The 26,667-nt window shown below is 57.1% G+C and overlaps 1 protein-coding gene across 2 annotated transcripts in view; it reads right to left on the bottom strand.

Moving 5' to 3' along the window:
* The window catches only part of FREM2 (FRAS1 related extracellular matrix 2), a 101,024-nt gene that overhangs the window by 6,264 nt on the left and 68,093 nt on the right, over positions 1–26,667 (bottom strand). The window contains exons 7-22 of one of the 2 annotated variants that reach the window (XM_053665564.1): positions 19,616–19,765; positions 17,794–18,003; positions 16,253–16,450; positions 15,180–15,344; positions 14,476–14,658; positions 12,086–12,216; positions 10,109–10,267; positions 8,574–8,877; positions 7,090–7,221; positions 5,729–6,060; positions 4,632–4,824; positions 3,584–3,688; positions 2,148–2,275; positions 1,929–2,063; positions 1,146–1,272; positions 151–338 (exon numbers count right to left, since the gene is read on the bottom strand). In XM_053665564.1, the coding sequence (XP_053521539.1) occupies positions 151–338; positions 1,146–1,272; positions 1,929–2,063; positions 2,148–2,275; positions 3,584–3,688; positions 4,632–4,824; positions 5,729–6,060; positions 7,090–7,221; positions 8,574–8,877; positions 10,109–10,267; positions 12,086–12,216; positions 14,476–14,658; positions 15,180–15,344; positions 16,253–16,450; positions 17,794–18,003; positions 19,616–19,765 (2,840 nt within the window). The remainder of the gene's footprint in view (positions 1–150; positions 339–1,145; positions 1,273–1,928; positions 2,064–2,147; positions 2,276–3,583; positions 3,689–4,631; positions 4,825–5,728; positions 6,061–7,089; positions 7,222–8,573; positions 8,878–10,108; positions 10,268–12,085; positions 12,217–14,475; positions 14,659–15,179; positions 15,345–16,252; positions 16,451–17,793; positions 18,004–19,615; positions 19,766–26,667) is intronic. The other variant, XM_053665565.1, reaches the window with a different exon arrangement.

Below are 26,667 nucleotides of genomic sequence, written 5' to 3'. Positions count from 1 at the left end.
CCGCCAGCCTCCCCGTGGCTCCTTCCTGCGTCCTCAGTCTCGGGAGTTTTGCTCAGCTGCCGCCCTGGTGGTTCTCCGGGCCGGCGGTTCTATGACGCAGTCACAGGAGGAGGCGCGCAGCCCCTGCGTCCTGGCGGAGTGCGCACTTACCACGATCTTGAACCTGTGCAGGAGCGAGGCCGAGTCGGCCAGGCAGCCGTACTCCGCGTCCCTCGGGCTGTACTTGGGGACGTAGCCGTCGGCCCCGGCACACAGGAACACCTTCTCCACGCTGCAGCGGAAGGAGTCACCCAGGTTCTGGACGGGGTCCACCATGACGCGGCCGTAGATGACGTCACCTGGCACAGAGGCGCAGGGTGTCGCCCTGGGGTCGTGGGGGGCGGGTCTACGCGGCCCTGGGAGTGATTTCTGACGACACTGAGGACCCTAGAGAGAACTTCCTTCTCTTCTTAGGGTGGCGTCAAGTGTCAAAGACCTTTAAGTGTCCCTCCCGGATCTGGGTCACTCCAGGGCCTTCGGTGTGGCCGCGCGGCAGAATGGCCACAGGGGCCTGAATGTGTGTTGGCTCTCGAGTGACCAGCCGACCATGGCAATGACCTCACGTCTCGGCTACACCTTAACCTCTGTGTTAGCTCATGTGGTTAAAGTGTAGTTTACACAAATAAATTAGTCGGCAAGATGCAGACTAATACATTATAGGCTAACAGTAAAAAAACATCAGTAAAAAGCTGAATGAACTTCATCTGACTGTGAAGGAGGCTTTAAGGACGCTCCCTGCTGACCTCCGACCCGAGGTGCCGGATACTCGGCCGGGGCCGCGTGGGAAAGCCACAGTGCCGGCCCCCACGGCACTGACAACCCCGTGTGGCTGCAACATTTGAGTCTGTAAAACTGGAAAATACATTCAAGAAAAAATAAACGAACTTGTTCCCAAAACCACTCAGGTAAGGAAAAGAGAGATTCCCTTCTCCAGACACAGTCACCCAGCGACCCGTACCCCGCTCTGCCACGGTGACGGACACCCCGGTGTATTCTCCAAACCGTACAGAGGGTACGATGTTCCCCCTCAAACACAACCCCAGCAACGTGAGGCGCAGACGCGGCGTGTGGGACACGGCGCGGGCCTCCCGTCTGCAAAGCCGTACCTTCTGCAAACGCCACGTCGCCCTCCTGCCCGAAGCCCACGGACCCATCGGACAACCAGAGGCTCTTCTCGGAGAACAGGCGCATGTGGGTGTTCAGGCCGAACTCCGCCGCCACGGGGTCACTGACCTGAAACCGAGGGTCAGGGCCGGTTACGTGCTGTGGTGGTTCAGGGCGTGCACACACATCCCGCACAGACACGCACACTGGCTGCAGGTGGACGTGTAAAACACTAAACACCCGAACCAACTTGGGGAGCTTTGTCCTCCCCGAGGAGGCGGGACCGGCCAGGTGACATTTTCTCCCGAGGGACAGACACCAAAGAGCACTGCTTGAGCCACTCCCGCTGTCTTATCGGGGCCCAGCAGGGCCTCGCAAACGTCCGGTCGGGGGCAGGCCGACGTTTGGTGGGGGCCTTGGACACCAAGGGCCGTCATGTCTCTTGGAATACACGGCAGTTAGGTACTTTGAGGTTCTTCGTGAAGACCGAAAACAAGATGGAGACGAACAGAACTCGGGACGACTCCCCAGTCTGCGGGGCGGCAAACTCCAGGGAGAGGTGAGGGAAAAGTAGCTCTTCCTGCGCTTGCGTTACGGTGTACAGGCTGGACCTCCGTCGACGAAGGACAATTCATTCCTCCGCCCTCCCTCCCTGACTTCCTTCTTTCCTCCCAGGATGCAGGAATCCAAATCCTTGTGTGAATTTCTTTTAACAGATGCAAGTAAACCAAACCAGTAACAAAGTGGGAGCCTGCCAGTCGTGGGGAAACAATTCGGGGACACACCTGCTGGAATCGGATGTCAAGGTCAAAGGTGACAGGCTCTCCGGGGCTGCAGGTGACGGGCAGGTGGTACCCCTGATGCAACGGCGCCGTGCAGGGCAGCAGCGTCACCGAGTAGCTGCCTGAGTAGTCCCGCACCTGTGGGGGGGGGGCACGGAGGAATCGGTGGTGGGGTCAGAGGCCCCCGGAGAGGAGGGCCGGGGGACAGGCGCGGCCACTCACCGCGAGGTCGGACACGAAGCTCCACTCCTGGGCTGGCTGGCTGAAGGTCGGCTCACTCCGCAGGAGGCGCAGAGAGAAGGTCAGGCCCGGGTGAGCGGCCGACGTGACCACGGAGCTGGTGAGGGAGGCTGGACAGGTGCCGGGGACAGCCACGGCGTGGAGGTTAGAGACAGCGCGTGACGGCCGGGACTCTCACAAGTGCTTTCTGATACACTGTTTCCTTTTATTCACATTGTGAACCTGCACAGTAGCAGGGCCACGGCCGCATTTTTCGGAGAGAGAGAAACTGCGTGACTCTCCCAAGACCCCACGGCGAGATCCTGCGCCTTTGGGTCCCTAACTCAGCGAGTTTCCCACTGCAACCCGCCCAGCAACTGCGCAGAAAAGGCTCAGAGTCCAAGGCTGCCGCCCGGGGGGCAAGGCCCAGGGGGAGGCACTGCCTGTGCAGCAGGGCGGTTGGTTAGCTGAGTTCCCCGTCCACGGCGCCCACCCAGCCGGGCGAACCCAGTCAGACGCGGAATCCGTTTTTACGCAGACTGCCCAAGTTCACGTCCAGAGATTGCATTTATTAGGAAGGTGGACGTGTGGACGGGAACTGTGAAGGCTATGCAACCTCATTTTCCAGAACTGAGATGTGCAATAAAAAATGTGTTTTTTGATTCTGTACTTCTCGTAGTTCCGTCTCATAAAAGTACCACGGACACGTTTTCTATTCCTAAATGTTCAGCCCTGTTCTCTCCAGGGCTGAGTGCTTCCCTCCATCCCCAAAAAACAAGGACAGAAAAGGCTGCCAGAGAATGATTTTCCCGCCAATCTGCAGAATCGTGCCCATCAAATATGCGAACCGTCTCGGTAACAGAGTCAACAAGTTGTTTTGTGTGAAATGTCCTTTCTGTTAAGTAAGGCTCTGAGCTGGGACCGTAGCGCCTGCGACCTGATTGAAATTCAAATCACAGCCCGTCCATCAGTTACATTACACAGCCAATAATTACGGGCATTAGGTAACAGGTCTGAGGACAGACCTGTTAAGGAGGACAGAGACCTGCTGCTTCGGGCCCTATCGAAGCTGTCCTGTGGTCCCTGGACAGCCCCTGTGAGCACAGAAGTTCTCGCTGAACAAATTGAAATTCGATTATTTTTGTACAATGGAATCGGAGTGTGCGCTTTATCTAAGGAAAATGTCATCTAAAATAAGCCTGGTGGTGTTCTTTTCAATTTATTCAATAGTTTTGTATTTTCTCTGAAAGTCTACACAGACGACGGTGACGCTGCAGATGTGAGACGCAGCTGGTCCGTGACGGGCCTTCAGGCAGATCCAGATGCTTCCTCTGCAAGGCGGGGCTGCCACTCGAGAGGAAGCCCCCTGGAGTGTGTGTGGATGCGACGAGACCTGCCCTGGGCCCTGGGGGTGGCTGTGACTGAGGCGGGGGCCTTACCTGGGTGTGAGAGCACGAACAAGCCGTGGAACTGAGCCTCCGTCTTGAAGTTCACGACCAAGCAGCCGTCCTCACCGATGCGCATGCTGGTTGGATGCAGAGAACCTGCAAGAGGGGAGAGGTCGGTGACCAGGGACTGCGCGTTACAGGGGTCCTTCCAAGACCGAGTTCGTGCCCCCCGGTCTTTGAGCGTTCCGGCCACAGGGCACTCTCAGAAGCGTCCGCGTGATGGGAGAGTCAGAAGGTGAAATACGGCCTTGAATTATGTCGAATAATCTGGAATAATCACTCAGGTTGAACACAGTACCCAACGCATGGCTTTTGGGTACTTTTAATTGGTGAGGTGGCAGATCTGAGACTGAAGTGTGGACAGTATTTTCCCTCCAGCTCATAAAAAGTCACGGGGGCAGGGTGCTCAGACCCCCTCGAGGTGCCGGCCGGGAGAGGGAAGCCCTCCTTCTCCAGCGGACCCGCCAGCTTCACAACCAGGACTGCGCGTCACACGGTTCTGACGCGGAGACGGAACCGCAGTCCTGCAGTGGCCGATGGGTCCACAGCCGGGCTGTTCCCACCGTTGTTCCAAAACGCACAGATAAAGCATCACAGACCCAAGGGGCTCGACAGCAGAAAGGACCCTGGAAGCCTAGCCCACCTCTCCACGTCGGCACCACGGTCAGGGCCCCACCGCTGGTTATCGCGGGCCCAGGACTTAAAAACGTGCCTCCCGTTTCCGGAATCAAAGGCGCAGAACTTTTTCTCTTGGGCCCATTCTTTGTGTCAATCAGAACTTCCGCTGCCCATTTTTCCAGAACCCAGGGAACTGTGCAGACTGGGCCGTGGGGTTCCCTTTACCCGGTCTCCTTGGGGGGATGGGAGAGTTCGGGGCGCACGAGAGGCGGGCATTGCACCGAACGGCCACGCGGCACACAAAGCCTGAGCCCCGACAGGATGCTTTCGCATGACAAAAACAGTTGTCTGCCCCCAGAGGTGTTGCTGCTGCTTTAGCTGCTGTCAGAGACGCCAGGTGCCTCCCAGGTGCGGGCCCCACCTTGGAGCTCGGCCCCCGGGGGGCTGCCCACGCCGTCGTTCCACAGGATGGCCGTGTCGTACACGAAAGTCAGCCGCAGCTCGGCCTTCAGGTCGAAGTGCTGCCAGCCCCCGGCCCCCGCGGGTGAGTGGAACAGGTAGGACACGAACAGCGGGACCCGCAGCGTCACGTAGGACTGCACCAGGTTTAGGACCTGAAATGGGGAATCGCAGCCGTCAGCGGGGTCCGCACTGCTCACCCCGTGGGCCGGGCTGCACACCAGGTGCCGGGCACCGCTGGGGAAGAGACAGTGTCAAAAAAAAAGAGAGAGAGCATTAATTTTGAAGGCAGGAAGGCACTGTTGCTGTACCAGCTTCCTGCGCAACACAGAACGCGCAGTGGCCGCCCCGACGGTAGAGCTGCTACCCGCCCTTTAGTTCTGCGTCAGCTTTGTGACACAGGTCACGCGCCCCACAACGCCCTTCCAGCAGACAAATGGCTGGCACTCAAGGCATTCAGGGAGCCGTGTGACTGTCGCTACTAACAACTGGGGACATTCTAACCCCCCCAGAAAGGGAGAGGAACTGCTTACTCGTTAGCAGCCAGTCCCGTGACGAACGTCGTGCCCCGCCCACCACTGCCCGCAGGCGCGGGGACCAGCAGCCGACCCTCGGCCTCTGTGGGTTCGCCTGTTCGCACGTTCCTTGCAGAGGGAACCCCACACCACGTGGTCGTCTGCCGCGGGAGTGTTACACTTCCCTCTTGTAGCTGTTCTGCTGGCGGACTGGGGGTGCGGGTGAGACTAAACTAGCAGTTGTTTGCTGGGCGGCCACCACATTTCGGGGGCTGCGTCAGGGTCACATAAGTTACATGGTACTTCCCCCCCCCCCCCCCCCGCAGATCTGTGCATGCGGACGACCAAGTGAACGGGTGGGTGGAGGGCAGCAGAAAAAGAGCCGGAGAGAAATTGGTCTGCAGGCTCAGGGCAGCCACGGCCGCCTCCCGCCACACACCTCCCAGGTCCCTTCCGCTCCCTGGCCCGTCCAGCGCCCCTTCCAGACGGGGCTGCCGAGGCACCCGCTCAGCGACCGGCCGCGGCCCAGACGCGGCGCCCGTACCTGCCCGTCGGTCCCGACGGTGCCCCCGCAGTCGGCCAGCAGCTCCGACAGGTCGTAGTAGCTCTCGAACTCCCAGAGGCAGGCCTCCAGGTTCAGGCTGCGGTAGAAGCGCAAGGTGCTGGCCCCCCGCAGGGACGTGCTGTACTGGTAGGGGTACGTCTCTCCGACCACCTCTGGGTTTTTCGTGGCCTCGGTCAGAAACCCGTGGTGGGTCTTGACCTCGGTGTAATCCAGGAGGGTGGAGCACCTGTGGTTTGCCGCCCTCGTGCCGTCCGGGCTGAGGGTGAGCTCGAAGCCGGACAGCTCTTTCGTGGAGATCACCGGGAGCAGGCCTGCGGGAGGTGCAGTCCGCGTCACCACTCCCGCCCCGGGCGGGGGATGCGTCCTGGTCCCTGCGCCTCTCCACAAGTCTTAGAGGGGCCCGCAGAGCAGCGGCCCTCAGAGGGCGGCCCTGGGACCCGGGGCTCCCGGGAGTGCTCGGGGCAGCAGTGACGTACAGCCACTGTCGTGAGGACACCGAGCTATCCCTCGACCCCTCCACCCTCGCGCTTGGCTTCTGTAGGCCTGGTTTTGCGCGGTGGGTTTGTCCTCGGCTCTTTTCACCCCAGGGTCCATGTCCAAGGTCAACCCAGACAAGTGGTCAGTCGTGGCCCCAGCGTGGTGCTGTGAAGAGGGGTAGGTTCCGGTCAGCCGAGGCCCCGCCCCAACACACACAGACTCGGGTTCGTAAAGAACGGACACAGCTCCACCTCGTAACGCCCATCTCCTCTCCCTCAGCGACTTACAACGTAACCCACAGCCAAGTAACTGAACGATTTTCTTCTGGTGTAAAAGTGAACCGAGTAGAACACAACTCGAAAATGTCTTCGGTGTTCGGGGCAAAGGTATCGACTCCCCAATTCCGGCCGCACCTCCCCACCCGGAGGAAAGGGGCACCCAGTGCAATCTCGGTAGTTGCATTTTTAATTTTACTTTGCTGGGGGAGCTTCTCGAACCCCAGCTGCGAAACAGCGAAGATGCACTGAAGACCAGGGCCGGCCCAAAACACTTTGCGGCAAGTGCAAGTTCAAGAGTTTTGAAGGCCCGTTTGTGCTCGTCCGTGAAAGCCAGCACATGGCCAAGGCTTCCCTCCACTGCGCTTGGGCACGAGTCACATCGACCTCATTTTAGGGAATGAATCGGACAGCTACACTGTCCGATTTTAACACACGGGCAGCCGGAAAGCAGGAACGTTTGGACGAAGCAGAAAGACCTGAAGCCCCAGGCCCGCTGCCTGCTCGGCTGTTCAGGGGCGTCCGTGAAACGGACCGGCCGACGCGGAGCCGGACCCCGTCCGGGATTTGTGCGCCCCAGGCACCCACCGTCCGTGTGCGGCAGCGTCACCGTGAGCTGCACGAGGTTCGCGTGCTCGGGGTCTTCGGCGCCCACGTAGCGCAGCTTCGCGGAGAACGGCTCCGCCCCCACTGTCCCTGGCACCCGGGGCTGACAAAGGCCTAGAAAGGGACATATTTGTGTTAAAAGTAGACAGTGGAAAACATAAAGGACAGTTTTAAGATGGGCACTATTATTTCTCTGTAACTTTACTATTCTCTCCGGACTGAGGTGTTGCTGAGAGGAGACAGTGTTAGGGAGCAGGAGACCACGGCGTGTAGGAAGTTTGAGGAAAACAGGACTTAATAGGTGCCAAACAGTGTAGGTCGGAGCGTGTCCCCAAATCATTTTAACATGAAGTACGAACAGACACAGTGAGGATGATGGAAAGTCAACAGAAAAGAAGTGTAATCTCAGTGAATTTGATGTTTGCTCTAGAATAATACACTTATCACTAGTCATAACATATACTTAGTTATGAGCTGATAAAACCAGACATGTGCTCATTTTTAAAACTCAAGTCTCTGTAGAATCAGTAGAGTATTCTGTATACATGTAATTTCTTACAGTGTATTATAAACTGTGACTCTTTACCATTCTCTCTCCCCCATACCCTGTGACCCTCAAGAATTTGGATGTGTTTGCTTTAAAAAAATTTTTTTTTACAGATTTTATTCATTTATTTTTAGAGGGGAAGGAGAGAGGGAGACAAATATCAGTGTGTGGTTGCCTCTCCTGTGTCCCCTTCTGGCAACTGGCCTGCAACCCAACTGACTGGGAATCGAACCGCGATCATCTGGTTCGCAGGCCCAAATCCACTGAGCTACACCAGCCAGGGCTGCTTTGAAAGAATTTTGAGGTTTTCATTTTCATGTCATGGAAGAGACCAAGATATTAAATCACAATGTCAAGACATCTAGGAATACATGATTTCCTTTCTAGCTGCACAGAAAACCCAGGAAACAGGTGCTCATTGGATAGGAATGAAATCAGAGGCAGGCCTCAGCACCTGGGCTGTTTTATTATCGGGAGGGCCCCTTTTAAAGCATTGTTTAATTGTTTTAAAACCTCACCCGAGCACATGCCCACTGATTTTAGAGAGCGGGCATGGCAGGGACAACGACAGGGAGACAGACACCGATCGGCTGCTTCTTGTCCCTGTCTGGAGTGGGGATCGAACCCACGACCATCTGGGTTATGGGATGACGCTCCAACACCCCGAGCCGCAGCAGCCAGGGCCATTTATTTTTTTAGTTGCAGCATAAAGCACTTATACACCAGCCACAACTCTGGTGCATGACAGGCAATTTAAAAGTGTGGAGTGAATACATTTTTGCTTTCTAATGAATATTTTTTTTTAAATGATGACATTTTTAAGTACTTAGAGAGCGTAATATGGAACACAGGGGGTATTTGAAAGACTCGTAACCAGAGATCAGACATTTACGCCACCGCCCGGCACCGGGGGCCTCACCGTCCTCTCTGCTGACGGTCACGGTCGGGCTCAGCAGCTCCAGGCCCTCGCTGCCGTCAGCGCTCACCGCGCGGGCCGCGCACTGCAGCCTGGAGCCGGGCTGGAAGTAGATGGAGTCCAAGGTGATGGTCTTCGTGGACGTGAAGTATGTGTCGAAGTCCACTTCTCGCAGGGGGCTGGCCACGCCGTCGGCACCCACGGGCGCGCTGCTCAGCCACCGGTAGAGGGTCAGCGTGTCGTTGATGTTCTCACTCGCGCAGATGGAGGCCGTGCGGTCGTAGTCGGGGTATTTCGGGTTGCAGGCCTGGGGGGACAGAGGGCCGGGGTGGCCTTCGTGGGCCCTGACCCTGAACTTGAAGCTGCTGGAGGCTTGTTTCTGCTGTAACTCGAGGAAAGTGGTGTTCTTCGCTTCCTCACCTGGGACCCTCGGAGTGGACCGTGTGACGGAGGGAGGGGGAGTCTCTGCCCCTTTCCTGCCCTTCCCTCCCCTGGTCCCTCGTCTTGCCCCCCCCCCCACGGGAGGGTCAGTGAACCCGGTCGATTCTTCTTCCCCGAGTTCCTTCAGCTGCTCCCTCCCGCCTCCCCGACTGGGGCCGCTCTCTCGGAGTGCACGCTGCTGCCCGCCCCACTCCCGTGCCCACCCCGCTCCCGTGCCCACCCCGCTCCCGTGCCCACCCCGCCCTGCTCCTCCGGCCCGGCCCCCGACGCCCCGAAGGAGCCTGCAGCCACCTCTCTCCGCAACTCGGCTCCACGCTCCGATTTCTGGCCCGTTAACCCAACGCACATTTACCGCGAGCCTGTTCCACGCGGGTCCTGACCCAGGGCTGTGGTGACAGGAGAGGGAAGGGGCCCCGGGGTCCGCTCACAGCGGCCCACGTTTAGAGCAGGCGAACAGGCGCGTGACGACGACACACACACGCCGTTTGGGGCTGTTCTTCCAGACGCGGCTGGCGGTGCGGCCGCTCCTGCCCGCGGTGGCCGCCCTCGCACACGGGACGTTCCCGCCCGGGGCCGCGTGGGCGGTTCTCGCACACTTTCCTCCTCTGTGTCTTTTACTCCCTGGAGTGAGGAGTTCCACCCTCGGTTCCCTCAGGGACAGCGCGTGAGGACACACTCTGAGGCCCTGTGGCATGTGGTGGCACTATGACATGTGGTGACATGCGATGACACTGAGAGGACACATGACAACACACGGTGGGATCCGGAGGCAGCGCATGATGGCACACTGAGACAACACACAATGCCATGCCATGACCCTGTGACAATGCATGACACACAGTGACAGCATGACACGTGATGACACGCCGTGACATGTGATGACATGCCGTGACCGGAGACAACACGCGACGGCACGCTGTGCACACCCCAGCCGGGGCGCCTTCGCCGCAGCGAGGAGGGACGAGGAGCCCCCACCCCCGGAGTCGGAGCCGGGCCGTTCCCCCCACTTCACTTCTTCACGCCGACGCCAGGCTGGGCCGCTGGGGCCGCAGCCACCGAAACCCTGGAGACTCTGGCCCGGGCCCCGCCCTGCTCACCGTGACGCAGACCACGGGGTAGCCCGACGCGGGGCCGGCGCCGTCCCTGGCTCTGGAGGCGTCGTCGTAGGTCAGCAGGGACACCACTCGAGGGACCGAAGGGAAGGTGACGTCTGCCATGCTGTTCGCCTCCTCTATGTACACGATGGCTTTGGTCACCTGCCGGAGGGGGATGGCCTGTGACCACGGGGACGCGGGGCTCTGGACGCGTCGGCCGCACAGGGAGATGCCCTGACGCCCGGCAAGGCCACATCTTTGGGGGACAGGATTGTCGCCCACAGGGCCCCTGTGGGGTGACGGGCCCCCTGCAGTCTGTGCCCCCGGGTCCCGCCCCGTGGCCCTGTCTGCTGGCACCAGGGGACTGTCCCCGAGCCCAGGGCGGCCTGGGTTGGCCAGTGGCCCACGAGGAACCGGGGCTCTGGTTGTCTCCCTTGACTGGGAGGACAGCAGCTCACTCTGCTGTGAGCTGACGACCCACAGACGAGGCGGAGTGGATGGCGGGAGGGAGGTGCGCAGACCCCACAGAGAAGGTGGGCCCCGGAGGTCGTGGGGGCTGCATGGCTGTGGGTGGGCAGCGGCTGCTGGAGGCGCCGGGCCCTGACAGGACAGGAACCTCGGGCCACGTGCCACTGGTCAGGGGACCGGAGCACCTGGCCGATCAACGTGCCTTAGCTCCCGAGTGACCTCCCAGAGCCCGACGGGCGTCGTCTCCACACCCGTGTTTACAGGCGGATCCTTAGACGGAGCTCTTAGTACTTGACGTGATTCAGGGGAGTCTCTGTTCCTTTACTTTATGCTCCGTAGAAATAACAACTCATTTGTTACTTTTATGGAGTCAGTAAGACTCATTTTCATGTGATCAAGGCTCAGAAAAAGACGTTCTGCCCATCCTTGAGTCTCAAATACGACTTTAAGGAACAGCAAGGCACTGCAGCAGAAATACCACCAAACAGTGAAAATCGGGAAACGATAATCAATAGTTTGGGGGAAAAATCTCCCTGGTTTGAGCTCCTACTAACAGTGAAACAAGTAATAGAAGAAATAGAGTAAATTTAAGTGCAGACACTAACACATTGGCCTGTTCCTAAAACTGTTTAGCTTTAAAAACTATTTTAGGTGTAAAGGTTGAAAATCTGTGGAAACTATGTTCATCTGGAAGAAGCTCTGGTTGCTGACACCATATGAATTAAATACACGGAGACCGTGCTGGCCACTGCGGCTCTGGACACAGATTTAACAAAATGAGGTCGACGAGGTGGGGTTCGCGATTAGCCAGCTCCCTCTCGGGTGAAGATGTGTTTTCTCAGCTGTGGCCGAGGGGCTGCTTTCTCTCCAGAGATGAATCCTTGCCCACCCCAACTAGGGACCTGGCTCACAACCCACACATGTGCCCTGAGTGGGGATCAAACCGGTGCCCTTTTGGTTTGCAGGCCAGTGCTCACTCCACTGAGCCACACCAGCCAGGGCTTCCAGAGACGAATCCTAAACCCTGTTGTTCCCGACTGACCCAGGGAAGGGACGGGGACAGATGCAGGGCTCGGCGACTCCAGTCCTTGAGTTTCTGCAAACAGGAGTTTTCAAAGAAAGACAGGACTTTCTTGATTATAACCCAATAGGAGCAAAATTTATTTAGGAGTCAGAAGGGGTAACGGGCATCTTCGGATGCTGTGTAGAGGCCTCGTGGGAGGCTCGGAGGCGGCTGCCCTGGTGGGCTGCTGGCTGTGAGCTCACACCTGCACCGATCGCTCACCCGCATCTCCATGAATTTGTGCCTGCACTGATCGCTCACCTGCGTCTCCATGAATTTGTGCCTGCACCGATCGCTCACCTGCATCTCCATGAATTTGTGCCTGCACTGGATTGCTCACCTGCGTCTCCATGAATTTGTGCCTGCACTGGACTGCTCACCTGCGTCTCCATGAATTTGTGCCTGCCTTGGATTGCTCACCTGAGTCTCCATGAATTTGGATTGCTCACCTGCGTCTCTGCCACCATATTCTCATCCGGTTGCAGGTGGACGGTGAAGGCCTCCCGCATCTCTCGCACCCCGTCGAAGATGACTTCGATTTCCACAACATGCTGGGTCTCCCCCTCCTTAAACTCCACCTCTGCAAGTGCACAACCAGTCAATCTGTTACGTACGAACACGAGAAGTTTTTGTTGGGCTCCTTCGACAGCGAGAAGCACAGGCTGCAATGTGGACCAGCCTACGAGTGTGCGTTTGAATAAAAGGCAACACAGAACTTTAAAAAGCTGCTTATTCTTACTACATGCATTACGCTCTAATATTTTCTATTCCAGTCTGGTTTATCCAGGAGGAAAATGTACTCACGAACTGCTCAATGTGCTTGTTGGACCTCAGTTCGAAAAGTGCCGAGTTACGGGATGGACAGCCCCCCTCCCTCGGACGGGGGTGTAACCAGAGAACCTGGCGCGTGCCCTGGAATTTCTGAACTGACAGGACGTGAGCTGGTGAGCGTGCACGCCGGTATCAGCGAATGTGAGCAGTGCTCCCAGTGTGCGTATCTGGAAGGCTGGCTACAAAATCGAGATTTTACCCACATACCAAATTATATGGGCTTCTGTGTGTTAATCTTGGAAACTTAAAACATTTTTAAGATGAATGTCAGTGGCATTTTCTCTCGTCCCGGTCCCTCCTCATCTCACTAGAAAGACCTGCTCCACTGTCTTGGAAAATTAAACCCAATTCTGCGAATCCTTTTTAAGTATTCATTTTAAAATTCTGAAAATTCTAAAATTCCATGGATGTTTATCAAACACATGAAGGAGCGGCTGACTGTACTACGAAACGTGGGTAAACCACTTTGTGGCCTTACTACCTGTTTTGAGAAATGGGCTCCGAGGAGAAAATAAAGACGATAACCCACAGTCGTTCCGGTCAGAGGGGACAGCGGTCGCCGCTTCCGCTCTCGTTGCAATTCAACTGTCGCGGTTCTAAATTGTGAGTCCTTCCAAACGGGGCGGGAGAGAATGTGTCTCTAACGTGTTTTTATTTCCCTACTTCTACTTTCTAATTGCCAGTTATCAAAAAGTTCTTAAAAAATTGAGCTAGTAAGCCAGACTCATCTTTAAAATTGGTTCTGTTTCTGCCCTGGCTGGTGTGGCTCAGTGGATTGAGTGCAAACCTGCAAATCAAAAGGGTTGCCGGTTCGATTCCCAGTCAGGGCACAGGCCTGGGTTGCAGGCCAGGTCCCCAGTAGGGGGCGGGCAAGAGGCAACCACACATAGATATTCCTCTCCCTCTCTTTCTCCTTCCCTTCCCCCTTCTCTAAAAATAAATAAATAAAATCTTAGAAAGATAAACAAGATTGTTCTGGACACAGCCCTTTCCCGCACCAGCAGCAGCAAGTTCTTTGCATCTGCGACTCCTCAGGTCTCAACGGGGCCCCCGAGTCTGGTCCCCTGGACGAAAGCAGCTGCAGCTGCCCATGTCTGGTCCCCAATGTGTTTGTTTTCGTCTCTGCAATACTGCATTAAAAACAGTTCCTGACACTTAAAAATCAGCAGCTTTCACAGGAAAGTACCCATTTTTTACTCCTTTTGAACTTTTCTGCCTGCAACAGGCAGCTGAGCTGTAACTGCTTGGGTTTTCCTTTGGTTTTCTCCGCCCAGCAGAGAACAGACTTTCTGGTTCAGGACCATTTTCATGGTTCCACTCCCCACACATCAGGGACTGTGGCTGTGGGTCGTGAGGCAGGAACTGGACGCCGAGTGGGTGAGGAGAACTCCCAGCACTTCACGAACCACGTTTGGGACGTCAGTTTATATCTGTTCTGTTGGCAAACGACCGGGGGAGGGGTGGGAGAGAGAGAAAGGCCCTGACTGACTTATCGTCATTACTGGCTCAGGTCAGGGGTGAACTGGTGCAGGCACTGGAAGAAGAGAGACGGAGGGAGGTGTCCGCAGCGGGTCCCTGAGGCCCCGGACTCCATGGTCTCTGTGGTTCGTATTCTACCTCGCCTCCTCTGCTCGCCGTTAGCACAGAGTTTTCCAGCTCGCAGCTTACACTGTGGGTGTCCCTTAAACTAAGCCAGGCGAGCATCTGTGCCCCGCTGCGTTCTCAGTGTAACAGTGTCAGGGGAGTCGTTACTTAGTATCCAGTTTCCAGGTGAAGGCGGGAACCGGAAGCCACCTACCACATCTGCTCCAACCCCCTGCGCCCAAACCCACGCCCCTTCCGAGTCAAAAGGGGACCGTCCTGGCAGACGCCACCGTTTCTGCTTTCCTGAAGGAGATAATGTACAGGAGCGTGCGTATTTGAATTTCAGTTCCAACTGGATGTTTCTCACTGGTCTCCCAGGGCCCCGTGGGACGAGCCCCCGGGAGCCCGGCCCGAGCTGCCGTACCTTCGGACACGGGCAGGTAGTCCTCCCCGGAGGTGGCCGAGCCGTCCTTGGTGTGGACCCTCACGACGGAGACCCTTGAGGCGTCTCCCTGGCGAACCACTGGGACCCTCACCACCGCCGACTGCCCGGGCTCTTTAGGTTCACGGACGCTGAACTTGGTTTCTCCGAATTTGATGACAGTCTCTACAGTCGAGGGAAATGGGGACGAATGAAATTGTCAGGGGACGGTGCCGCTTCTCCGCCCCCATTTTCTCTCCTGCGGGAGCTGAGCTTCCCTCACGCCCCGGCCTCCTCTAGCCTCCTCGCCCGGAGCGGCCGGAGCGCACGCGTGTTAGGGACTCCTCGGCGCGGCCCCCCAGCCCCTCACGACCGGCCCCCAGGGGGTGTGCTCTCCGGGCCCCCCCACGTGCCAGGCAGTTTGGGGACTCGGAGGGGAGGGAGGACGCCGCTGGCCCGGGACCACCTGCTCCCGGGGGTGTCAGGGCCTGGAGGAGGTTATGAGCGACCGGGGAACTGCATCCTTCAACGTCCACTTCGTTTTAATGGTTTCCTTCATTCCCTATTTCACTTGGTCTCTTTCTTATTTCTCAACCCCTTTAAAGCCTAGTCGAAGAGAGGGGGCAGTTTTCTAGGCCACCCGAAACCGTGACCTGGAAGGGTTTCAGCCCCCAGCTCAGAGCCGAGCACGAGAGACGAGTCCTTACGGTCGGCGTCGTCGACGATCCTTATCAGGGTCTCGTTCTGCTCGCCCACCGCAGCCCCGAAGGGCGAGTCGCCGCGCGGGCTGCCGAGGACCAGCCGGAGCTCCTCCGTGTCCTCGTGCAGTTGGTCATCCACCAGCGTGAGGACGCAGGGCTTTTTGGTCTCGCCTGGAACCGTGGGGACAGCAGGTCAGTCACAGCCCAGAGGCCCAAAGATGCGCCTGTGACTGGAATCGAAGCACCAAGCGGGGAGGGTGTGGCCTTCCCCTTGTTGCACCCACAGCCGGGCAGCAGCATCGGGCAATGAGCCTTCGGTGAGTATTCGATGAATGAACAACTAATGTGGATTCCCTGCCACGACAGGCTGCGCCCTGTACGGGGCTTTCTCTAACGTCGGCCACGGGTCTCAGAAAACGAGGAACACAGAGCCAATGCCGACTTGTCTCGTTCAGCCACCTCTGCAGGCCGGTCACTGTTAGTTCGGCTGCAGTGCTAGTTTCTAGGACAATTTTACTGGATCAAACGATCCTCTGTGTTAGGGCTGTGATACACATGAAAGACCTGACACTTGTTCCTTTCCATTTCTGAACCTTGAGCATCTCCTGGCGTTGGGGGTCTACCTACACCCCCCCCCCGATACCTTTTGAATAAACACACGACACAGCACTGTAAACCAAGCAGCACGTCGATACAGAAACCAGAAACGAGGCTCATTCGACCTGCCACCACCCACCTCCTCTTGTTATCATTCGGTGCACACAGAATTACATCATAGGCTTATGGAAGCAAAGAATTGACATGTCCCGCCCTGGTTGCTGTGGCTCAGTGGATTGAGCACCAGCCTGAGAACCAAAGGGTCGCCGGTTCAATTCCCAGTCAGGGCACAGGCCCAGGTCCCCAGTAGGGGGCGCTCGAGAGGCAACCACACATGGGTGTTTTCTTTTCTCCCTTCTTCCCCTCTCTCTAAAATAAAGAAATAAAATCTTTTAAAAACCCCTCTGATATGTCTCTGATGTCTCTAACCACCAAATCTTGGCTTACTCCGATTCCAGTAAACATTTCAGGCTCGCACGCACCGGGCAGGAAGGTGACGAGGGAGCTGTCTGTGTTGGGGCGCTCCTCGAAGTCCGCCATCACCTGCGCGGAGCCCTGGCGCGAGTAGCAGCGCACGGAGGAGCGGCGTCGCAGGTCCCCCGTCCGGCGCACGGTCGCCACCACCTGCCCCGCGCTCTCGTCCACGGTGAGTTCTCGTTCCTGGAACTGCATCCGAGGCACTGCGGAAACAAGGGAATGTCGCACCGTGGGGGCCCCCATGACACGTGTGTCCAGAGACACGGTTCCGTGGGAAGAGCAATGCAACAGGCGCGAGAGCCCCGGGAGCCCGCGTCCCCCCGTCGCCCGGGCTCTGGCCGTGAGCCGCCAGCTGCCCTGGAAGGGCTGTGAGCTCCTGGTCCTGGAAACTTGGCTCTGCCGGTCGGAGGAGGGGAGGCCGTGCGAGGCTCAGAAGGAAAAAGCCGATGTTTGAGGGTTTTTTCCCCCGTATGTGTCACTTCATCATGAGCTGCTCAGAATTTTTTATTTTTAATCTCACCTGAGCACATTTTTCATGGCTTTGCGTGAGAGGAGGGAGGAGAGACAGGCAGACATCGATGTGAGAGAGAAACGTCGACTGGCTACTTCCCAAACGTGCCCCGAGTGGGGGCCGAATCCACAACTTGGGTTCGTGCCCAGAACGGGAATTGAACCCATGGCCTCTCAGTCAGTGGGAGGGCACTCCAACAAGCAGCCAATACCAGCCCGGACTCGAAGTTCTTGACGTGAACACCACTCGGGACTGTGCCCAGCACCACAGGCACAGTTTCCCCAGACCGAGTTTCGGAGGCTGACAACGAGCGTAACGTTACACACACACCCGAGACGCTCCGGGGACAGCTATGCCACGTCAGTGAACCCCGGGTCTCCCGGAGACCGGCCGGTGTGAGGCTGCTCAGACACGTCAAGATAAGTGCACAGAAGGCCAGGCGGACCCCCTCGGGGGACGTGCTAGAGGGCAGGCCGCAGGCCCGCAGCTGGCCGTCTCGGAACGCCACACCGGCTGCCGCAGGGAACCATCGGGGGTGTGCGTGGCCCCGAGTGCTTCCACTCGTCCGTGACGAGGGGGTTCTTTTTTAATCACAAAGTGTTCGTCCTGGCTGGTGTGGCTCAGTGGATTGAGGGTGGGCCTTTGAACTGAAGGGTCCATGGTTCGATCCCCAGTCCGGGCACAGGCCTGGGTTGCAGGCCAGGTTCCCAGTAGGGGGCGTACGAGAGGCAACTACACCTTGATGTTTCTCTCCCTCTCCTCCTACCCTCTCTAAAAATAAATAAGTAAATAAATAAATCTTAAAAAAAAAGTGCTCACTTGCTGTGACCTCCAATATTATTGATTCTTACTCTGTGCCCTCCCTCCCCCGACTCTTTGGTGACACAGAATGACAACGCAGCTATTTCTGAGTCCACAGACCTGGCAGCTCTGGGGGACTAACACAGGCACGGACGCCTGCGTTCATTTCTTTACTCGACATTTACTTAAACCCGAGCTTATTGTGCCACTTATCGCCGACGAGCAGACACTCACGGTCCGAGACGGAGTCGTTGATGGCGACGGTGGCCTTGCCGGGCTCGCCGACGGCGCCGTGCAGGGGCATGCGAAGCACCAGCTCGAAGGTCTCGACTCCCTCCAGCACCGGCTGCCCCAGGTCGTCCAGAATGACGACGCGGACCGTCTGCACGCTGACGCCGGGCGCGAAGTCCAAGTGACGGCTGATTCCCACGTAGTCCGTTCCGGCTACGACAGTGACAGGAGAGTCATTGGGGCTGAGGGACTCACACAGGGTCAGCAGTTCACAAGGGCACATTTGGAATTCTTCCAAAAAAGGAAGCACAACATAACACTACAGAACGCTCATCGAGTGCAGCGCGGAAGACTCGCGTCTGCGGTGGGCACCGAGCTGGTCCGCCCGGGATCAGCGTCTGAGCCCGCTTTCTCCGTGTCCGCCGCGTCACTTTAGTTTTGGTGATTTCTGCCTTGTGTCCTACAGTTTCTCCACCTTTATTTGGGGGTTCTGAAATGGAGCTGACAAAATCAGGTCTAAGCGTCAGTATATCCACCAAGTGTGATGATTATAAATTATATATGAAAGAAACACATTCCTTCAAACTTTGTGCGCGTTAGTTGAACCCCTGCGTCTCTCTGTGGGAGCCCCCGGAGAACGTCTTACTCAGGGCGGCCGGTTCGAGCGGCACAAGGACCATCTGTCCCAGCTCCCCAGCCACTGGCGCCCCCGTTCGGGGACCAGTCCCTCATTCTCAAGGACATATTTGGGCTCTGGTCTTTGGCTCAGCAGTCTTCAGACCGCAGGCTACCTACCCAGTGTTAACATGCCCATTTACGTCTAACGTAGTTAAAAACCAGACTTTCTTCTAATCTTCAGGTGCTACATCCACAGAGACTTAGGGGGAGGGATGTCCTTCAATGTCATTGCTTTTCTGTTTTCATGACTTCTAACACCCACTTGGTATTAGCTTTACCTCCGAGTGTGCACTGTATTTGAATGTTGTACGTGCCACTCATTTTTAGAATCTCTGTATCTGACTCCCTTGTGGTCCCTCTTATATTTTCCCCCCTCTGCTTCTTCACCTTCATTCTCATCCCTGTCTTTCTTTGATTTGAATTTTCTCTAATAAAACAACTAACTGGAACAAATGCTTGTTGGACGCTGACTCCATGCAAAGCTGGTTCCACTGCAGTGAAAAAGTTAAAACTCAGGGGCGACTTGTGCAACGGGAGGGCCCCTGCTTGCTGTGCGCGACGAGTGTGTAAGGCACGCCCGATGTGCGTGTGAGTGTGCGGCTGCCACAGGACGGAGTCTGTGTTGTCGGGGACTGAGAAGGAAAAAAAGAAACTTCGAATCCTGGGCTTGCCCTGAAGGCTACCATCAACTTTTTGGAGAAGTCGATTCCAGCGTCAAAGGCAGACACGTGTCAGCCGGGGTGGCTTGAATAACGAGGTGGGGAAAGCCTCTGGACGTGCAGTACAACCGAGGCAGGAGCCGGGCTGGAGGGGCACGCCCGCCTGACCCTTCAAGGCCGTCAGGTTTTTGGGAAGCCGGCCAGCCGGCGAATCCTGCGTGTGCGATGTCGTAACACGGAACGACGTCGGCTTTGCCTGGTGCGGAGGACAAATCCGTGCAAACCAGGCCTTGGATTGAGTCTCTGACCAACGTGTGTCTGACCGAACCTCTGACTCAGGGCCCCAAAGCGTGTTTGCTTGGCTCTCTCCCACACCGTGGTAACTTCAGGGGAAAATCCATCCCGTCCGACTACTTTACCAGGGGAGGGATTCTGGTTTTAAAGTCGCGTCTGGGCAGGTCGAACAGAGCGGAGAGGGGAGCGCTCACCGCTGGCAGACGGAGGGTCGGTCTTCTGGGAGCTCAGGGTGACGCTGGAGGCCCCGGACAGGTCGGGGCCTCGCCTCCACACCCGCACCTCCACGCAGCCCGCGCTCTCGTCCACGGAGTACGCGGCCTCCCCGAAGTGGAAGGTGGGCTCTGCGAGGGACAGACCGGAAAACCTGCCGTTAGTTCCCTTCTCTGCCTCCGACTCCGCCGACGGAATATTCCGAAGAAGAGTTAACGTCGTTACATCGACGTCCACACGCCGCCGCCACCTGTGTGCCTGCGGGCAGGACAATGTCTCTCACCTGTCGTTATCCGGTTGGCCAAGAAGCCGGTCCGGTTTTTCCTGTAAGGGGGCTCCTGTGGCCCTTAGTTTTCTTTGACTACATTCAAAACAATGTTAGATTTTATAGTGACAGGTGTGCATATCCACGTGCATTTAAAAAACTTACCAACATTGCCTAATTTTTGTGTGGTCATTTTAATATTGGAGATGGAAGAAAATAAGCATCATTTTGGGCTTATTATGCTTTACTATTTCAATAAAGGGAAAAATGAAACTGAAATACATAAAAAGAAGGGGCTGTGACGGACCGAACGTGTCAGAAGAGGTTTGTAAAATTTCGCACTAGAGATTTCTCGCCGGGTGATGCTCCGCGGTCCGGCAGACCGGCTGAAGTTGACGGCGATCCAGTTAAGACAGTAATGGAGAATAATGGACCTTACACCACGAGGAGGCAGCCAACATATTCGAAACATCCAAGTCAATAACCGACTGGTGAAAATGAGAACTGTGCCCTCTGCCTGACCGGCCGCTCGGCGGGTCGGAGGGCCCGTCGGGGGGCCACCACCCACGGGGACGGGCCAAACGGGACCTTCTCTTCTCCAGGAAGGGGCTGCGCTGTGCCCCACACACGTGGTTTCTTGGAAGTTTTGCTGGTGAAACGGCACCGAAGTGAAACAAAACACAGGAGGCTGAAACCCGATGATAAGCGTGGCCCCCGAGTCCTTCCTCTGGACACTCTCCGCGTTCCGGCGTCTCCCTGTCCCGTAGACCGGGCCTCCCTCCAGGGCCTCGGGGGCTCTTAGAAGCACTGTGGGGCCAGCACCTGCTGGGGGAACGGACTGAACGCTCCCGGTGATGGCCGGGCCAGGAGACCCGGGGCAGGCAGGACGCGCCTGCAGGTCCCCTGCTCAATTTGGGGGTGTCCTACACCAACTGAGGTCCTAGAAGAGAGAGAACCGCACACCCAGGGCTTTGCGTCTGTCCAAAACCCCCCTCGGAGAGGGCGTTCCCCCCAGTTTTGGCGATGGGTGGGCCTGGCCATCACTTTCTGCCTGACGCCACTGCTGACCAACAGGCCACCTCGTGAGACAGGAGGCAGAGCGTCAGCTGACTCGTACAGGAAACAGAGAGAGAATTTGTATGCTCACTTGAAAAAAAAATAGTTTGGGCGCTTTTCGGTCTCACAGGAAGTTACAGAAAAAACAAATGGTATCAGCTTCACACAGAGGCCTCTTGCAAGTAACCACTGACCAAGACAAGCTACGTTAGTGCCTGCACCATTCGGTGAGCAGCCCTTGGAGCTGGGACATGTCACGCAGTGGTCACATCTGTGGTCCTCAGAACCCAAGGCCACCCAAGGGACGGCCACCACATTTTGGGTGACCTTCCTGAGTCACCAAACCCACGACACCAAACACAATCTGCCCCCCGCAGCCCCGGTCGGAGGAAACCCACTGTGCGCACTGTTCCAGCTGAGTAGGGATTCTTCACTTTCCTGCCCCAAACACATCGCCTCTGGTAACACTGGAGAAGGCGGTTTTCTTCTTCACATGAGGGGCACGACAAAAAGCATACAACGCCCCCTAAACTCCCGCATGGCACATGCCAACCCTGGAAAGTGTGTTTGCATGTTTGGTCTGCCTGTCGCATTCCTGGCCCCCTCACCCTTTCGGTGTGGCCGCCGCCGGGACCCCCGAGCGTCTTGCTGACCCGTCCAGGCGGCCCTGAAACACAAGCCGGCACATTCCTGACATTCCCCCTCGGGCGGAAGGGCAGAGGGCAAGGCGGGCTCTGCAGAGTCTTGTGTGGCCAGAGGGCAAAGCCAGGCCCGTCTGCGTGACTCCTGAAGGGTTCTTACAATTTCACCACAGAGGCCTGATTCTCGGTCTCTTCCCAGTTCTGGTGAGCGACACACTCCATGTCTGAGTTCAGGGACAGCGCTGGGACGTGTGTGGGGGGGACACCTGCTGGGTCCTGAGGACACCCCCACTCTCTCTGCTCCTCGCTGGCACACACTACACACGGAACTAGCTGGAGCCATGTGAGCGAGCCTGTCAGCACCAGAAACCAAACCAGGTATTTTTATGTTATGGCTTCCTGTGTATTTCTGTGAGGAAAAGAGAAAAAGGAAAAAGGAAAAGAAAGAGAGTCCCGTGTGATACTGTGAAAACTACGCTGTCCTTCAGAATGAAGGGTAATGACAAACAAGTCACCAAATACAGAACATGCACGATCTAACATGTATGCACCGCACACACGTGTGCCTGCCTGCCTGTCTGTCTCAGAGGGGGCGGGGACAGCAGGAGAGGGTGACGGGGAAGAGCACCCCTAACGAGGCGACAGACACCGGGAGTCACATGATGGGGCATCGTCACCTCCGGCAGAAAGAAGGGGCGGATGGGAAGAGGGTTTTAGTCCTCAACCTCTCGATTTCACTACAGCAGTTAAGAGAAGGCATCGGAAGAGAGATTTCTTTAAAATGAATTGTTGAAAATTGTTTTTATCCTCACCTGAGCCAATGCTTATTGATTGTAAAGAGAGAGAGACATCGACCGGCTGCCTCCTGCGTGGGCCCCGCCTGGGACTGAGCCGCACCCTGGTCTCTGCCCTGACCAGGAACTGAACCCGCGACCTGTCGGTTTACGGGACGACGCTCCAACCCACCGAGACACCTGGCCGGGGCTAAAGGGAATTTTGAACTTATCAGTCGATTTAAGTTATTTATGTGATTTCTCTTCCCATCTGTGCTACACGCACCATGAGCAGAAAGTTGGCCTATTAATCCATTTCGATCACCGCAATGAAAGTATAAAGTGATTAACCACGATGAAATGAAAATACAATCTTTTATAAGGAAGACAATCTTGCCAAGTGCCTAGTTTCGTATGCCGTGAATAAGGAGAAGTGGCTGGATCGTGTACAGCACCTTGGTCTCTTCTCAGTTGTAGCTGAATGAGAACTGAAAAGCGTGATCATTACTGTCTTTAAATTTCTCGGTGCCTTATCAGAAATCTCTAGAATTTAAGTATTGCTTGTCATCGTTACCATTTGAGCAGAACCTTACGTGACGTGAGTTAAAAGCCCTTCCGGCCGGGAACCGCATTAGAGACGCCTTTGCAGATAAACAGTGGACGTGCTCCCGGAAACTTTTAATTGGCTCCGAGCAGGGGAAAGGCAGGACGGGGTAAACCCGTGAGGACCGCCAGCCGCAGAGGGGCCCTCGTGCCAAATCCCGACCAACTGCCCCTGCTGGACAATTACTGGAATTCCTGAGTGGGTCTTCACGGGCCTCTCTTGGAGGAGAATACTTGGATTTGCTTGTTTTTGCCTAGGAGCTTGGTGTACACCTAAGTGAGGGGTAGACCTTTGTCTGCTAGTTTCGGAAACACCCACGTTACCACGTAAAGTGAATCAGAGAAAGCCCGGCCGGTTCTCTAGTGAGGTCACAGACACACTGGGCTTTGTCAGTTCTCAGTCTGATGGGGGGCACAGTGGCTGAATGTGACCATCCGGGATGAGAGAACGATGGAACCCCCCCCATTTGCCGCAGCCCACACCCCATAACACCGCACGCCAGCGCCCCCCAACCCCCCGTTCTCCCCTGCACCTCCCGCCCCCTCCCCGGGACATTCCGGAGCAGCTGCTCATTCCCTCCGCAGAGAGATAAGTGCTGTCTAAATGGTGTGTGAGCCGAGCCAGGGGGATTTTTTATTTTTATACTCACCGAGGACATTTCTGTGTTGCTTTTAGAGAGAAAGGAAGGGGGAGGGGAGCCAGAGAGACAGAGACACGGACTGGTTTCTTGTAGGGCCAGGACCCCCAGGCACCAGGGATGGAGGCCGCCGGCCAGGGCAGTTCGAGAGACGCCCAGCTGGCTAGTGCGGTAGTGTGAAATTCACAGGGGGCCGAACGCTGTCCCCTGTGTGTGTCCTCTGGGCCGTGCCCCTGTGCGCGCCAAGGCAACAGACAGAGGCACTGGCTAGAGAAGCACATTCCACTCCCGGGGCACCGGGGACACTTTCAGGGCACAGCCGGGATCACGTGGGTCTCTCACAAACGGGGAGGGAACGTGGCGAGGCTGAGGGTGCCAGGGGCAGCCACAGAGACGGGGGACATCTCGCGTGTCTCCCCAGAGGGAGAGCGTCCACCTTCACGGTTTTCGCTGAGTCTGGGGTGTCTGGGCGGATGTTTGCCGCTGCAGAGCGTCTCCTGAGGTGGAAGAAGGCAGCGGCGAGGCCTGAACAGCCTCCTGGAGCCGAGTCTTATTCACTCACGTGCTTGGCGGCCCCCACCCCTGTGCGCGGAGAACGGATCCTCGTAGGCTGGCTCGTGGTTGGGTGTTGAAAATGGCTCAAAGGAACCTCCTCGAAGCACCTGCAACTCCGGCCTCTCTTCTGGGCTTTGGATCTTGAGAGCTGGCCCGACGGTTCCGTGTCCTGGGTCCTCTGAGGTCAATCACCCCCCACCCCCGAGTCTGAGGAGGACCCTCCAGTGCCGCCAGCCCCTTGGTGTCTCCGTCTCACTGCTGTTTACTTGGATGTGGCCAGTGTCACCTGCCATTCGAACTCGCCCCAGTCACGTAACCAGACCCGAGGAGAGGCCACCCCTTCCCTTCACTGAAACCTGTCCCCAGGCTCAGCACCGTCCGCAGACTCACGTGGTTGACCAGCCCCTGAGCCATCTGGCCGCAGCTTGCCTTTGAAATCTCGGGTTCGCCCTTCCCACACGGTAACCACCCAGTGTCCCGAATAACTTCTTCAGCGTGTCCCTTCCTGTCATCACTATGCCACCACGGTCGTTTGGAGCACGCCTTCCCTCCCGCCCACCTGGATAACTCCGGCTCCTTCCTGGCGTTTGCTGGAGGACGTCCCTCTCTCCAGGGTCACTGCACGGTTGTGGCCCCTCTGCTGGGCTCTCGGGAGGAAATGGGACTCCTCTGTCCCCTGGGGCCTCCCCAGTGTTAGCACAACCCACGAGAATGACCAGCAGGTGAAAGAGCGTTCTCAGCCACCGTGAGTACACAGAACAGACTTGTCTCCATGCCAGCGAGTGAGGAAAGGGCTGTCTCAGCATCAGGGCCCCACGGGAGAAAGGGGACTGAGCTGGGATAAGCTGCGGGAGCAGGGCTGCTGTCCTCCCCCGTCCCACGCTCTCCCCCCCGGGGCTTCCCTCCGAGGTGCTCGCATCACCCCAGGACATGTAAGGATGGGGCCGATGCTGCGCTTCTCCTCCAGGTCTCAAAACAGTAGTTTCCGGGGGCGCCCCCGGGAACCGAGGGCTTCCTTTTCGCTCTTTCTTTGAAATAGACTATATTTTTTCAGAGTCGTTTTGGTTCAAAGCAACACTGAGACGGTCCGGAGATCGCCCATAAAGCCCTGCGCCCACAGGCTCACGCCGTCCGTGCCCTGGAGGGTCTGCAGGTGCCAGCGGACTGCCCGGCGCTTCGGCTGCTCTCCGCGTGGTCAGCGAGTAACGCCTGACGTCCCACGCCACACCGTGACGGCTCCGAAAGCAGTGTCTGCTTTAGCCCTCGCAGTCACCCTGTGTGTGTGCGGTGCTAACCACACTCTTGCAGAACAGGGAGGTGCAGAGGAAGATGAAGAGATTCCTTCAAAACTCCGCATCCGGGAACAGGTGGACCAAGTGCGTGCGACCTGGATGAAGCGCCCTGACCTCTCCTAAGGTAAGACGGGGTGCACGGCACAGAGACAAGCGTGCGAAGACAGACACACGGCGTGTGCGGCCCTTCGTCCGCACAAGGACACGGCCGGAGACGAGCCTCAGAGGCCAGGGGCTGAACTCCAGTGTCCACAGGTGAAGCACCAGGCGGTCGCGGGGCTTCCTCCTTTGTCCCCCCCCCCCCCCTCTCCTTCCTTCTGCGCCTCTGTGACTTCCCACCTCACACTCTGCACTGGGTTTCCCGGTGGCGATGGGAGATGACAGGATCGGAGGTGATACGCCCCTTCTTTTTCACAGCGGTGAAGGTTTCCCCCTTCTCGTGCTAGGTGACGACAGGCAGAGCTGCACTCAAAACGAGGTCAGCACCCCCGTGGGTGGAAATAACCGAGTCACGGTGGTGAGTGGAGCCCAGAGCGAGAGCTTCTGCCGGCGTCCAGGGCTGGAGCCAGGCGGGGAATCGCCCCCGAGGCACAGACACGGCGCAGAAACACGATCCAGGAGGGAAGGCGAGACACAGCCGGGCTCGGGCACGGCGCAGGCGCGCAGTGGGGGCTTGTCAGGGGCGCGGAAGGACCGGGAAGGCGGAGGGGGAACTGTGGACGCAGGCGACGCTGCGGAGCAGCCAGGAGAACGCGCCGTCCAACCCGGGCACTGACGACGGGCACGAGTAATCACACTGATGGTTCCCAACTCGACGCTGAGACGAGCACCTGAGACGACGGCCGGGAGCAGGGCGCACCTGGCGTTCGAGGGCGACTGACCTGTCTCAGCATCTTCGTCTTGTTCGCCAGAGCGAACCGGGCGGACAGGCAGGGAAGCACCGTGGTGGCATTCGTGACCGCTGCCGCGCACAGGAGAGAAACCAGCAGAAAATAAACACCGCAGAGTTGAAGCCAACGTTCTGGCCGAGGAGCCGGGAAGGAGAAGAGGGTGAAGGAAGAGTGCCCATGGAGAAACTTCAAGTAAAAAGCCCCAAAGCGTCACTATTAGAAAAAATGTACGTGAATTTACTTCCTTATTTTAAAAAAGTGTGTTAAATTGGATTAAAAAATAAACAACATGAAAAACTGCAGGAAAATGTGAAAAGTAT

Source organism: Artibeus jamaicensis, unplaced genomic scaffold (assembly GCF_021234435.1).
Source record: "Artibeus jamaicensis isolate MK-2021 breed Jamaican fruit bat unplaced genomic scaffold, CSHL_Jam_final contig_415, whole genome shotgun sequence".
NCBI lineage: Eukaryota > Metazoa > Chordata > Mammalia > Chiroptera > Phyllostomidae > Artibeus > Artibeus jamaicensis.
The sequence above is the reverse complement of the archived record's forward strand: the minus strand, read 5'-3'. Positions and strand labels throughout refer to the sequence as shown.